The sequence below is a fragment of the Dermacentor albipictus genome, chromosome 5 (assembly GCF_038994185.2).
Source record: "Dermacentor albipictus isolate Rhodes 1998 colony chromosome 5, USDA_Dalb.pri_finalv2, whole genome shotgun sequence".
NCBI lineage: Eukaryota > Metazoa > Arthropoda > Arachnida > Ixodida > Ixodidae > Dermacentor > Dermacentor albipictus.
This window is the reverse complement of record NC_091825.1, coordinates 131,593,187-131,607,500: the sequence shown is the minus strand read 5'-3', so window position 1 is coordinate 131,607,500 and position 14,314 is coordinate 131,593,187. Positions and strand designations below refer to the sequence as shown.

At 44.0% G+C, this 14,314-nt stretch overlaps 1 protein-coding gene and 1 long non-coding RNA gene across 2 annotated transcripts in view; one reads left to right on the top strand and one right to left on the bottom strand.

Moving 5' to 3' along the window:
• The window catches only part of LOC135906396 (uncharacterized), a 91,995-nt gene that overhangs the window by 38,808 nt on the left and 38,873 nt on the right, over positions 1–14,314 (bottom strand). The window contains exon 2 of the long non-coding RNA XR_010565709.2: positions 3,864–3,955. This is a non-coding gene — a long non-coding RNA (uncharacterized lncRNA). The remainder of the gene's footprint in view (positions 1–3,863; positions 3,956–14,314) is intronic.
• LOC135906392 (glutamate receptor ionotropic, kainate 2-like) overlaps positions 1–14,314 on the top strand; it is a 114,683-nt gene that overhangs the window by 75,382 nt on the left and 24,987 nt on the right. The window contains exons 12-13 of the mRNA XM_065437772.2: positions 9,594–9,792; positions 12,500–12,725. Coding sequence (XP_065293844.1) covers positions 9,594–9,792; positions 12,500–12,725 — 425 coding nt within the window. The remainder of the gene's footprint in view (positions 1–9,593; positions 9,793–12,499; positions 12,726–14,314) is intronic.

Here is a 14,314-nt window from a genome sequence, read left to right as displayed (position 1 = left end):
TGCCTGTAGTAACACATTCAAGTACAGTTTTTTCCACGTACAATAGAGCTTCGGAAATCTCTACCCGGTAACATTCGCTCGCTATCAGTAAAAGATTTCATAGCGGCCACTGGTAGGCACTTGGCTAACGTGTAAAGCCCTTTTTTTATCATTCATCTTTTTGTGTTTGTGTGTATTTTTAATGTGTAATGTATAATGTTCCTACTCCTGCTGTAGCCCAATATTCGGCTGCAGTATATGTAAATAAATAAATAAATAAATAAATAAATAAATAAATAAATAAATAAATAAACTCACACAATTGTGATATCACTTCTCATTGTTGAGTTACAGAGCTGAAAACTTGATAGTATCGTTTTCAGAAAATTTTCAATTTTTGCTGCTCTTCATTAAATAAATGACCATCTAAAGCAAAAATTCAAAACCAACAGTCACTAGATTTAAAGTTTTTCTTTTAAATGTGACAAACCTTGACAAATTTGGTGGAATGGTTGGCTAGAAAAACGAATTTTCTTCTTACATCTATTTAGATAGGAACACCCGAGCTATAGCTTCCTCTTAACAACCCCTTGTCCGAGTAGCCACTGTCGGAGTCCAGCTGGGTCTCCTGTCGTAGTGCTCAGTTCATTTATCTGAGCCAGCTGACATGATTTATGCGGACCACCAGCAATAGTAGGGCGTATAGCACATGCGTTATAATGCGCTCAAGCTCTCCCAGGGTTGTCCAAGAGGGGGTGAGACGTCTGAGCGAGTTAAAGTAGTGTAGAGAAGAGAATGCTCCAGGGAATTCCCAGAAAGCATAGTCCGCTGAGGTATTTGCCAGATATCCGACACGTTGAAGGCGGGTAGGTCAAATCAGGATTGCATCTGGTTCATTACCCTACTCCGAGGGGAAGGGAATGAGGAGGCTGACATGTGGCAAACGTGGCAGCATTGCAAAGGTAAAGCAATTCACGAAAAGGCGAGTCAACGACACTTTTGTGGACGCTTGCCAACGGCGCCACGCGATAGCCGACGGGAGCCTGCGGACATTTAATCTGTGGAACTCCTTCGACTGTTTTCACCCCGTTCATCGAGACAGAATTCAACTGAGTTTATTTGCAGGAAAATTGCGGGCAACCAGAATAATAAAAGGCTGATAGAACAGCTTGAGGGGACCTGACCACCGTAGACAAATTGTCGTAATGATCGTTGAAATAATATATATATATATATATATATATATATATATATATATATATATATATATATATATATATATATATATATATATATATATATATATATATATATAAACGAGAAGAAAGAGGGTTAACCGAGGGACCCGATAATTCGATGAAAAAACAACTTGCCGCAGGTGGGAACCCAACCCACAACCTTCGCATGTCGCGTGCGATGCTCTACCAATTGAGCTACCGCGGCGGCGTTTCCCCATCCACTTTCTTGGGTATTTATGTGTACTAGTAGAACTTTCCATCCACTTTAATTTCCATTAATTTATCATTACTTTATTTCGTTTATTAAGCACATGCAATTTCCCCTATGTTGTACTTGGTGTCAGTGTTTGTTGGCTTCTCATTATATGACTATATATATATATATATATACACACACACATAATGCCTTGTTCATGGGTCATGTGCAGACAAAGCGTATCCCACGTGTCACAAACTTGTACAAACAACGTTTCGGATAAACAAGCAAATGAAAAAAAAATCGGCAAGATTTTGCACCAACATGGACAAGTCTATGGTGAAGATGTTATTCCCAGTAACACCGTTTTGCATCAGCATTGCATTTCTCCGCGGATTACGGGCGGCGAAATCCACCGATCGCGCCCGCAGTATTGCGGGAGTTTTGCCAAGTCACGGTCACGCCTCGCATTTCCCTTCGCGAGTCGGTGGCGGAGCGGGTGTTCGCTGATGCCCCATGTTCACCAAATGGTGCTTAACATCACGGCGATGGGAGAGCTGGAGCTGCATCACTCGGCGCGCTGCTACGCCTCTGGCACCCGTGTAAGCTTAAAAAGCCTGCAAGCACTCGAGCACCTGGGAGGAGAGCATACTAATTTAAGCGCGAACGCTCTAAAACATCCTCTCCACGGAAGCCTCATGGAAGAAGTAGCACGTTCACACACCTGATCGATTGTACGAACTCGAGATCAGGAGCGAAAACGCCTAGCACGTATACCGCAGCTAATGCCTAGACATCGGCCCAGCACCCTCGTAGCCGGCATTTCAGCTTCTTTTCTCACGCAGAACAGACGTGAGCGTGCTGGCACACTTTGTTCGGACCTCATAAAGGAGTATAGAAGGCTGCTTGATGCTAATTGCATTAAGCGCACGTGTGACCTTGTCGCATTTACGTGCACAAATATATGCATCTAGATAACGACTGACTCGGTGGCAGCCAGCAGCAGCAGTCATGCCTAACCCGTGGGGGGTAAGCAAAGAGAAGTTCCTTTTAATAGTATATTAAATATGCAGGAGATAATTAAACTCAGTACTATAACGGCTGCACAAAAGAGTCACCGCGTAAACCTAACTGAAAGACCAAAATCAAAACCACGATGATTGTACGAAATGCACAAATGTTTTCATGAGAACTGGAAAATTACTTCGGTTGTTTTCCTATGCATTTGCTAAGCGGATAGAATTTGAAAGAGATCAGACAGCCTCGCAGTCATTTTCTTTTTCTTCCTTGCAAAGACGGTAAACAGAGCCGCACACACTTTTCTATTAGACCGAGCAGTTCCCATGAGTATAAAATTAATGCTGATGCGAAGACGTGATGAAAAAAGCACTCGACTATGTGTAACTTGCAAAATGTCGAGCCGTCATTTTGGTTAAACCATCGAGTTTTGCGTGCCTAAAGAGGCTGTATGCACAGGAACGGGTAGATGATGCCTGGAGAATTGCCTAGCAGCCTCCCTCATTTATAATACATGACTGATTTCAGACCACTGGAATGAGAATTTTTCATTTGATACAACAGCACAGTTCGCGACACTGGCTTTTAAATCAAATATAACTACCGAAAACACCATGACTTTAACCACACAGACTGAGCAATCTACAGGACAGCGACGAAGCTCACGTAACGTGATAGAACAATAACTAATGCACAAAGAGAGATCCAGCAGGCGAATTTGGATGTACGGATGTACGGAGGCTATTACTCTTTCAAGGTTAGTATATACTTCGAGTGCTTAACTAAAACTACTACTACCATTCCCAGAATGCGTTAGGCTTGTTTCTCTGTGAGGGATATTATATTTCTATGAGGGATATTAATCATTTTGCAAGAGAAGCGCTATCCAACAGCAATATACACTGTGCTGAAAAACTTTTGTAAGAAGCAGCTTCACGGTATCGATGGCGGAATTCTAATTTTCTTGCACATCCGAACCTCCTGTCTGAGCGCCCGTATTTACAGAGCGGTGTCTGGTGGCCGTGGGCTATCATGTCTCTGCAAGAGATGATAGAAGGAGCGGCAGAAACCGGCGCTCTTGAAAAAAAAGAAAATACTGAAATGGAATAAATAAATAAATAAATAAAAGAAAAAAAAGGAAAGGTGCACAAGGCCGTGGCACTGGCCTTGTGCACAACACTTCTATATTCGCAATTCTACACCCTCGCCGCTAACACACGTTCGCTCGTTGCTGCATCCACCCATCTGGCGCCCTCTCCCCATGAGAAGAACACTATATATATATATATATATATATATATATATATATATATATATATATATATATATATATATATATGTATATATATATATATATATATATATATATATATATATATATATATATATATATATATATATAACCACTTTCACTTTGTTCTTGTTTTGCTCACCGTCTTCGATTTCCATCTGCCGCCTTCCCTCTGCTTTCCCCGGATTTTGTAAAGCAGCAGTAGACTTGCGGGCACATCTGCCCATTCCCAACCTGTAAGTGCAGGACGTAATGTATTTTACGCTACTTCTCTGAAATTTGTAGGTGCAGAGTAATGTTAGTCCTGCGCATTCTGAGCTTTATTGACAGCTATTGTTTTTGTCTGCACCATGTCTGGGATTTGAAGATTTCTTTTTTTCAGGAATTAATCATACGTTACGGAAAGCGCGGAGGAACGGCAGGCTGCCGTGCGTTTATGCATGTATGCTTGTTGTTTTTCTGTAACGCGCGCATGTTTCCACTGCATCTCTTCCACTTTGTGCATAATTTCAACTCTTTGCATAACTCGTCAGCTAAATCGTAACTGCCGACATTCTCTGCTTTGAAAACTTTTCGCAGCAGGCAAGTTCAAATACTCCACAACTTCCAGCCAGATTTGCTGCTTCATTCAGGCAGCCGCTAACGCACCACGTGTGTTCTCGTTTATTCGCTGACGTTATTGCTCTTTTGCATCTGCTTCGTCGAGTGAGTTGAGCGCAGATGATTGCAGGGCATTGATATTTAAACCGACTTCTTAATCTCTTATTCGCGAACACATAATAACTTATAATATGCAGTTGTGCGCTGCTCATTTTATATTGTTGCACGAAGTTGTGCCTTTCAGACTCTTGAAAGCGTGGTACCGTTCCGTCTTAATTTGAAATTTTTATTCACCCTTGAGATTTTCATGATCTGTAGTGCTCCCCTGATGAATCTATATTCCCCACATGCGTCACGGTTAGGTTATCGACTGGCTTAGGCTTTAAATCGCGTGCTGCCTAACCATGCGCTGCTTTATACGTAACAGCAAGAAATGTGTAATGAGGGAGAATATACGCCCAGCAAGAAATTAAATGTATGCTCGTGAGTTTCGTGCTGAAGCAAGAACCTTTGTCGGAGTATCATTGGCGGAAAGGAGCAGTCCTCCACTGAGGAAGGCATATCCTCGCTGATTCAAATTTAGCTCCGAGCGTATTGCACGCCGTCGCAGTTGGACAAAGGATTATGCGATGGAGCATTATAATGGAGAACAGTTGGACGCACACGAAAGCAGAGGTACTTCGACATTACGAAACTACTTTGACATGGAGTCATGGTCACTCTTCCATATTGCAGAGGTTCAGCGCGTAAAGACAATCACATCAAGTCCTGCGAGGAGTACCTTTAATGAAGTTCATTGTTCTGTACGTGACTTTTGAGTTAATGAGATGCGGAGAGGCTTTATGGTTGGTAACGCTCGATTGTTCATTGCTACGCTTAGAAAAAGAAAATCTGGCTTTATTGTTGAGGAAAGAAAAAAGTGTCGCTCTTTGTAAAGCTTTGAGTACTTTTCACAGTAATCATAAAGAAAAAGAAAGAAAGAAAGGAAATAAAGGAAAAATGTTTTTTTCGGCGGGGGTAAAATGAAAGTGGGCACGAAATTTGAATTTCTACTTTTAAATTTTGCGCTCCCGAACTTCGACGTCATTGACGGAGTTTAGCGAAGAGAATACACGTAGCCTTTGGGATTCTCTTCAACGTGGGTTCCTCTCACACTCGACGCAAGGCTGATGTTGGGGAAATCAAGCCACAAGTGTGATTTCATTTCAGTTCAGCTTATGACATGGCGCGTAAAGCGAGCAACTGTTCTGCGAAGTTTTAGCAGCCGGTCGCAAAGATCTCGAGTTACAGAAGCGCTATCACAGAGCTGCGTCGTCAGCACACACACACACAGAAATAGTTCAATGTGTAAGCTGTTTCATGTGCGTGAACACGATAACTTATTTGCACGTTCATTATTTGCACGTTCAGTAAACTGGCAGCACGACATACGTGCCTCGCATGGTAAGAGGCAGCAACGGGCTCGAAAGCGGAACGTGTAGGCGACTTCTGTAATTTAAGATGTGTGGCACCTAATTATATGTTGCTGCTATTGCCTGAGAGAAGCACTGACGTGGTTGCTATAGGTGATCGTATTATTCTCCCTATAATTAGGAGCTGTAGTCTCTCTGTGAAAAAATAACACAGAATAATAATTAACAAATTATCGCGACGCTCATTCAATTATTATTAATTGCATTAAAGACGATCTGGGGCTCATAATATACTTCGGGGTTGAAAAAAAAACGCAGATGTATGTGTGAGGCCAGCGGTCAAAAACCGGCGATCGCTGTTATCTTCGTAGCTGATTTCTCCGGCCATCTTTTCTCTGCTTACCCGCCGTGGTTGCTCAGTGGCTATGGTGTTGGGCTGCTGAGCACGAGGTCGCGGGATCGAATCCCGGCCAAGGCGGCCGCATTTCGATGGGGGCGAAATGCGAAAACACCCGTGTGCTTAGATTTAGGTGCACGTTAAAGAACCCCAGGTGGTCAAAATTTCCGGAGTCCTCCACTACGGCGTGCCTCATAATCAGAAAGTGGTTTTGGCACGTAAAACCCCAAATATTATTAATTATTTCTCTGCTTCTGTCGTAATAAGACGCGTGAGCATGAAGACCCAGCTTGGCTCCTCATTAAACGCATTCCGTAGAACCGCAGTTTCCTGTTTCGGTCATGTGACGAACCATGCAAGTTGGTTCGCTTCCTCGAAGCTTCTTTATGCGCAGCGTGTTTTCACCGTTCGAACGAATGTATGCTCTCGTTTATTTTATAAACAGACGTTCTCTTTCTAGTTGGTATATTTGCACCATATTTTTATCACATCACCTATGCACTTTTGATGTGTGACGAAAACATCGCAACAAAAATATGTCGTTTTAGGACTCGTGGAATTGTCTTTCGAATAAAGTGCTGATACGTTCGCTTTGAAGCCATGTATAGATCCCATACACTGTGGGAGTCGGCCTAAGCGAAGCCTTGTTGAGCCCGCACGACGACGAATACGACGTCAAAACGTCAGCAAAAGCATCACGTAATTCACAAAGTGAGACAAACAGAGACACTAAATTGGATGCCCAGAATGAAAAGAAAAGAAAGACCATGGATATTTAGAAGAATGGCAAGAATGCAACTAGAAGGGGAGATATGTACGATAACACAAATAGACAGTGCCTTTCTTATTGAGGATCGAGTTTTGTGGCCTAAGGACAAAGAACATAGCAGATCAAATATTCGCTTCAAGACGAGGCAGGTATCTGCCGCAACAAAAATAAGGAGACCACTCAGCATAACCTAACGGAACGCGAAGATATTCGTCTCGAAATAAAACAGCCCGCAAGAACGAGGACGGATAGTACAAGCGACAAGGCTTGTGACGTGTGCCACTTTTTTCACCCGTCCCCGCTTAATCCACGCTGTTTTATTTCAAGACGAAGTGTTACCGACTCGCTCAAGTCGCAGTTCTATTGAAGATATTCACCTAGCAAGACCCGTATAGGTAACGTCCACTTTCTAGAAGCGCTCGTACTTAAAGTGGACGAAAGCACCATCCGGTCAGCAGTCGAGACAGGTAATATACGTTTACAGTATTTCCGTTCATTTATTTAATTTTATTGCACCTAAAAGGCCTCTGAGATAGGGCATTACATTGGCTCGCACTCACAGTCTAGGGCCTGTGTGCACGGTGGCAAGTGTGGCCATACATTAGATTCGGGGCTTGCATGCGCGGCGAGATTGAAGCAACGGTTCGGAGAAATCTATCGATTCCAATTCAACTACCTTCTACTGGACCTGTGGAATTGGAGCCAGTGAGCTCTAGTTTGGGCGAATGATAGAATTAGGGAAGAAAAAGACACAGTCTCGAAAATATGACGTCGCGATTCTAGATTACTAAGACCGGCACGGGCTTTTTAGTTCAGAAACGCTTGCATGATTCGAATGTTCAGAGTAAATAAACCGGGCTCTCCGGTTCTGAGCTGATTTCAAGCGTATTAGATAGGTTACGTTGATGAGGATCCCTGACAGAACGTGCATATTCTAACTTAGGGCAGACATATACGACGTAAGCTAATAATTTTTACTGATGGGGGAGCGAGTCTAAGGTTCGAGCGGCGAAAACTTAAGGTGCGATTCACGGCATTGGCTATGTTAATGACATGGTGTGATCAAGTTACGGTAGTTTGAAATCCTATGCCGAGGTATTTACATAATTCAACGAATGATATTTCGGAGCTGTATATGGTGTATTCCTTTGATTGATGAAGCTGTCTGCGATGAAAAGAAATTAGTTTTTTTTTAGCATTTGAAGACATCATCCATTCGTTACACCATAATTCAGTGCGCTTGAGGTAATCTTAAAGCAAGTCCATATCTGAAGTGTTAGTTATTCGTCGATAAATTTCACAATCGTCTGCGAACAATAGAATATAACGACCGATCTCAGTAGGAAGGTGAGATATGTAAATTAGAAAGAGCAGTAGTCCGAGGACAGTGCTTTGTGGTATATGCCCGAAAATATAGGCGATCGTTTTGATGAGTGCATGTTAGCAAATACAAAGTGCTGCGACTTAGTGAGAAAGCTGCGTATTCAGTCTAGTACAAATGGATTAATGTTGAGACGGGAAAGTTTTTGGAGTAGCCGTCCGTGTGAAATTTTGTCAAATGTCTTTTCAATGTCTAAGAAAAGGGCATCGCCAGGTACGTTCAAATCGAGGTTAGAACTTAGATTATGAAAAAATAAAGGAAGTTGAATCAGTGTCACTTGAAAGTCCTTTAAGAAAGCCATGTTGCATAGGATTAAATAGGTCATTAGATACCAAAATGTTTATGATATGAAAGTTAATAAGATGTCCCATTAGCTTGCAACAAACCCGGGTGAGTGAAACGGGATGAAAAAATACTGCATAACTCTGGAGGACCTATTTTGGGGACTGAAACAATCTTGCCTTATCTCCAGTCTTCCAGTCTCTAGCCTCTCCGGTCGACCATTGGTCTAAAAAATAGAAGAGTAGGGAAGAATGTGATGCGGTCGGATTCGTTACAGGCACAGGTAGAGCTGCATGGCAGCTATTGAGGAAGGTTTTGGGAAAGGTAAAGAACGATTAAGGAGCTGTATAAAAAATGCTAGAATGAAAAAAAAAAGTATAGCATACCCGATTATCTCAAACCGGCTAGGTAACTATTTGTCACCTCCTCGTTTCGAAGATGATGTCAATAAATCATCATAATCATCATTTGGTAATAATAATAATAATAATAATAATAATAATAATAATAATAATAATAATAATAATAATAATAATAATAATAATAATAATAATAATAATAATAATAATAATAATCTGTGTTGAGTGAGAACACGTGCACACTGCATGAGTGTCCTGCCAGTCCTGCCACCCAGCGTCCTGCCACCCAGCGCAGTGCCGGCAGTGGGGGCCGGCACTTAGATTGGAGGGGGGAGAGGGTGGGCGGAATGCAAAACGCTCGTGTACGTAGTTTTAGGTGCACTTTAAATGACCACAGGTGGTCTAAGTTAATTATGAGTGCCCCCGTGCGACGTGCCTCATAATAAGAGCGTGGTTTTTGGAACGTAACGCCCCAGAACTTGAAGCATGGTACGCGCCGTTATCGGTCTCGTCAGATTGTGGGCGCCACAGCCGGGAATTGGACATGTGGCCTTACGATCGGCAGTAGAAAAGTATATATTGTCACTGAGCCACCGAGGTTGTTCATGCGCGAAGATTCACGTTCAGCCCACTGTATACCCCGTTTTCCCTACGCATTCCCTATCCTTGCAGGGCACCAGCGACCCGTGTGTTGGCCGGCTTCTGGTACTTCTTCACTTTCATCGTGCTGGCGATCGTGGTGAGCAACCTGTGCGAGAGCATCTTGTGGCAAGACAGCGGACCGGACTATGACTCCGTCGACGAGCTCATGAAGACCCCCGGCTTCACCTACATCGCCATACGAGGTGGAAGCACACGCGCTTTCCTTGAGGTGAGTCGCACGATTTGCGTGCTTCAACTAAACTCTGATTAAAACGAACACGACTCCTGCTTTTCAGTTAACCGCGCGTTAGCACGCACTATGTGGTCTGAAACGTTGCTAAAAAGAATCCGCCTAAAAATTTACGTGGCAGTTTCTACGCGTTTCGCCGCGTAGTTCGACGATGGACCAGTGCTGGTGTAGTTCTTTGGTCGCACCGAAGGCGCTCTATGGCCTGATTTACGCACCCATCGTCCACTTAAACGACAGGGCATCTAGTACCAGGACACTGACGGGACTGAGTGGATGACGGCTGTGTAAACCAGGTGTTTGCTCTAATGGGAGACACTGGCCTCGACCAGACGCCTTAGTTACTTGTCACAGTTCGTGTTTGTGTCTGTTGTGCGTGTGCAACGTGTGAATGGGTAATTTTGTGTGTCACTTTCGTCAACTACAGTAGCATGCCAGGCATGTGACTATAGGTAAGCATCTCCAGAATCCAGTAAGGAGTGCTTCTCCCCCGTCTCTCACGTAGGAGTAAGATTGGAAGAAAAATAACAAGAAACGGTAAGAAAGGCCGTCTGTTTAGCGACGTTACGCTCAGGGAGGAGAGCCATGGTAATGAAGAATGAGAAAGAAAGTGCAAGGAAAGACGCGATGATTGCGTGCACACGTGGGCGACAGCGCCAAACGAGACAGTGCAAGTTCGTACGAACGAAAATCTGTCAAAAGCCAACATTGATTCTTCTTTGTTATATTTCAAGGAGGGCTGCCTTATTGATTCTTCCCTGTCAGGAGCTAAACTTTATATTGCACGGCCATTCACTAACAGTGCACAAGTGTGCATTCGCGTAATGTGTAGTTATTTGTCACAGAATGCATGAAGATTTAACCCTATACGCCAGAAAAACCATTTTACATCAACGGAAATTGAAAGAACGTACTCACAGTTATTTCCACCCATGGAGAGTGCATTTGTATACAAAAAAAAAAGAATAATTAGGTGAGAACAGTTAGTACTCTAATGAATTAGGAAGTGATTGCTTTGCTGAAGAAGACCTATCATCTAAAGCTTCCTGCAGTGGATCTACACGCTAATACTACGGGCTTCGCGTTAAGCTTGCCGTACCTATAGCAGAATTTCCAGCTATGAAATACAGCGTATAAGGAAATGATAAATTGAGCTTTGTGAGGTTGAGCAGCCGTGTCAGAAGCACCGTTAGCATCCAGTTTCTGTCTTTGTCCTCATACATTTGTACACTCAAAAAAGCAGTACACTCAAGGTGCCGGCGGTCGATCTTAACTTCATAAACCAGGGTGCCCTGTTTGGCATGAGTTATACGGTGCTGAGATAAGGTTACGCCGTGAGCCGAGCTTTCCCCCAATGCCAGACAGGAAGTTTTGCTTCTATTCAGAATATTGTTCTCTCTTATACGAAATACTTACTGCAATAAACTGTAAGGATAAACCAAGAAAGAAAGAAAGATTGGCCTCGATAACGGATATCGACGAGATTATTTGCCGAGGGTGTTTGCGCCAGCTCGCATTCTCCTTTATATGCGACGTCAGTGCTGAACTCACTCAGTGCGTAAAAGAAAGTCCAACAAACATGAATATTTAAGTTGTTTACACCAATATTTACGTCCTTTCGTCCACATGCACTGCTGCTTCATTTATATTCCACGCAAAGAGCCTATAGCTTCGACTGAGTCTCCAGGCGGGACGAGCTCTCTATCGAAGTTTTCTTCTTTTTTTCTCCTATAGCGTTAATTTCGCGGCTGATGCTAGCAGACGCAAAATCACCGCAGATGTTGACATGGTTAGGCGAATCGCAAACAACTGGTGAGCGGCCAGTCGAACAAACTGGGTAAAAAAAGTTTAATTCAACAAACACGAGTTAGATCAAGTAAGGCTCTTGCTTGGGCTGGTTGGTTCATGCGTGAATTAGTAAAGTCAAGGCGCAGAAAACCAGGACTCAAGAACACAAACGACAGGACCGACACCGGTCCTGTCGTTTGTGTTCTTCTTGAGTCCTGGTCTTCTGCGCCTTGCCTTTACTACGAGTTAGATAGCGTGTGTTTATAGCGCCCTTCACTTATTTCTCTTGTGGATTTAAGCGGAAGAAAAACGTTTTCGCTCTGTTCACATTTCATTAGAAGGAGTGATCAAACGTTATTCCGTTCTTCTTTTCGTTTCAACATTACCTGGACGCGTAGTGAACACTTTCCTCAATATATTCTCCTTTCGCATTCCCATTTGATGTGACAGCGCCAGTCGCATGGCTGCATCGGGAACACAAGGACCCATGTAAAGACCGCTGCATTTTGTAGCGCGCTCTTTATTTGTTTTGCATTTAAAGAGACAACGAGGATTGTTTTCGAATGATCTGAAAAATGTTTAACAGAAACGATAGAATACACTAATTTAGAAATGCTATATCCGAAAAAGAATGTACGGAGCGGCATGCGTCTTTAATACTAAGACATTTTTTCTCGACCTCTGTCTTATACAACAGCGCGCTAAGTCCATCACAACGAATCCACGAAGGCACAATAGAGAATAGGTGAACGCTTCGCTCGAAAGTCGTGGAAGCATCATCAACTAGCTCAGCGTGCCACTCTGTTGCACTTGGCGTTCGCGGAGAAAAAATAAAGAAAGGCGTTTGCCTTTAAAAAGCACCGGAAGAAGTGACAAAACAAGGGTTCGTCGATTCTCGCAGCACTCCAACGTCCCCCTGCACCAGAGGTTGTCGCAGTTCGTCGAACGCAGCGGACGCAACAACCCGGGCACGTTCGCCGAGGGTCTCGATCGCGTCAAGAACGAGGGGAAAGTGGCCTTCATCATGGAGCATGCGACCGCCGCCTACGTCACGCAGAGCGACTGCGAGTTCACCATGACCGACACGTTCGTGCACCACTCGGCCTACGGCGTCGTCACGGCCCGAGGTGAGCACAAGGGATCGTTGGCACGTAACCGCCGCCGGTTGCTCGGTTGCCATGGTGTAGCGCTCCTGCAGCTCGAGGTGGAGGGTTCGATTCCTACCGCGGCGGCTGCGTTTCGATGGGGGCCAAATGCAAGAACGCTCGTGTGTACCGTGTATTGGGTGCAGGTTGAAGGACACCAGGCAGCAAAAAAAAAAAAGACTATGCGCAGTCCGCCACTACGGCGTGCCTAATAATATCGTAGGCTGGGCCCGTCAGAGAAGCGAATTAAATTTTTGCTTGCTTGTTTTAACGTGAAAGCATTGCATATCCAATTACGCGAAAATCCGCCGTCATCGTCGTCGTCGTCGTCAGCGTCGGCGTCGGCGGTGTGACCGAGCGATGGTACGAGAAATGGACGATGGCGCAGAGTAAAAAAAGAAAGAAAAGAAAGAAAACACTTCAGAAATGCTCGGATTGACGTTAAGTTTCGGAAAGAGGTTCCTATGAACAAATTAGGTTGTTGGTTCTGAAAAGAGCTGGTACATTTCGGTCAAGGTAGTACTCCAACCCGAGCCTCCACGGTGCGGGACGAGCACGCTTACCCGACGCAATGGAAGTTCCACAGTTCTGGCTGAGTAAAGACGTGCCTAGTGTCTGCGTCATTGTACACGTCACGAAGCAGCCACCTGGCTGACTACAGGTGTCGGCTAGTGCGTGCGTCATTGGGTACGTGACGAAAACATTTCCCCAAAAGGACTGTAATGCTTTCGCATTCCCGCACTTAAGCAGTCTTAAGTGTCTCTGCCGAATTTTCTTTCTTTGCTTTCATTTTTTTGCGTCGGTGGTAAGCAGCGGCCAAGGTTGGAAATCGCATTACAGCTCCAGGCTGGGCTCGTCGCCTGAGCACCAAAAAACACGTAAAATTAAAACACGTAAAAATTAGTCATTTGAAGTAGCCGCGGCTTCATGCAAGCCATGATTGAGTGGCAAGAAATGCTAACGCCATTTATCCCCAGTGAATTAGGTCACAGTGAGGGGAAGATAATGTTTGTGTTCGAAGAGGATCAAAGCCCAAGTAACTTGCGAAATGTAAAGATCAGTAAGGTCAGCTGCTTTATGGGGTATTATGTGCCAAAACCACTTTCTGATTATGAGGCGTGCTGTAATGGGCGGCTCCGGAAATTTCGACCATCTGGGGTTCGCTAACGTGCACCTAAATATAAGTACAAGGGTGTTTTCGCCCCCATCGAAATGTGGCCGTGGTGGCCGGGATTCGATCCCGTGCCCTCGTGCTTAGCAGCCCAACGCCATAGCCACTAAGCAACCACGGCGGGTATAGTAAGGTCAGTGCTTCTGACCATATATGTTCATCTAAACTTCCAAAAGTCCAAAAGGCCCTATAGGACGAGGAATCTCATGTTGCACAATGTTTAGTAAGTAAACAACTGGCGGTTCACGTCTAGGCAAGGAATCTGATTTTCCCGTGTTCTAAAAACATAATTACTAGTCATTTCGCGCCCCCGCGTAAACATTATAATAAGGCTTATTGTAAAAGTTGTATGCCTGGTTCATTTTTGTTTTTCCCTTCTTTCAGACTACAATTACAAACA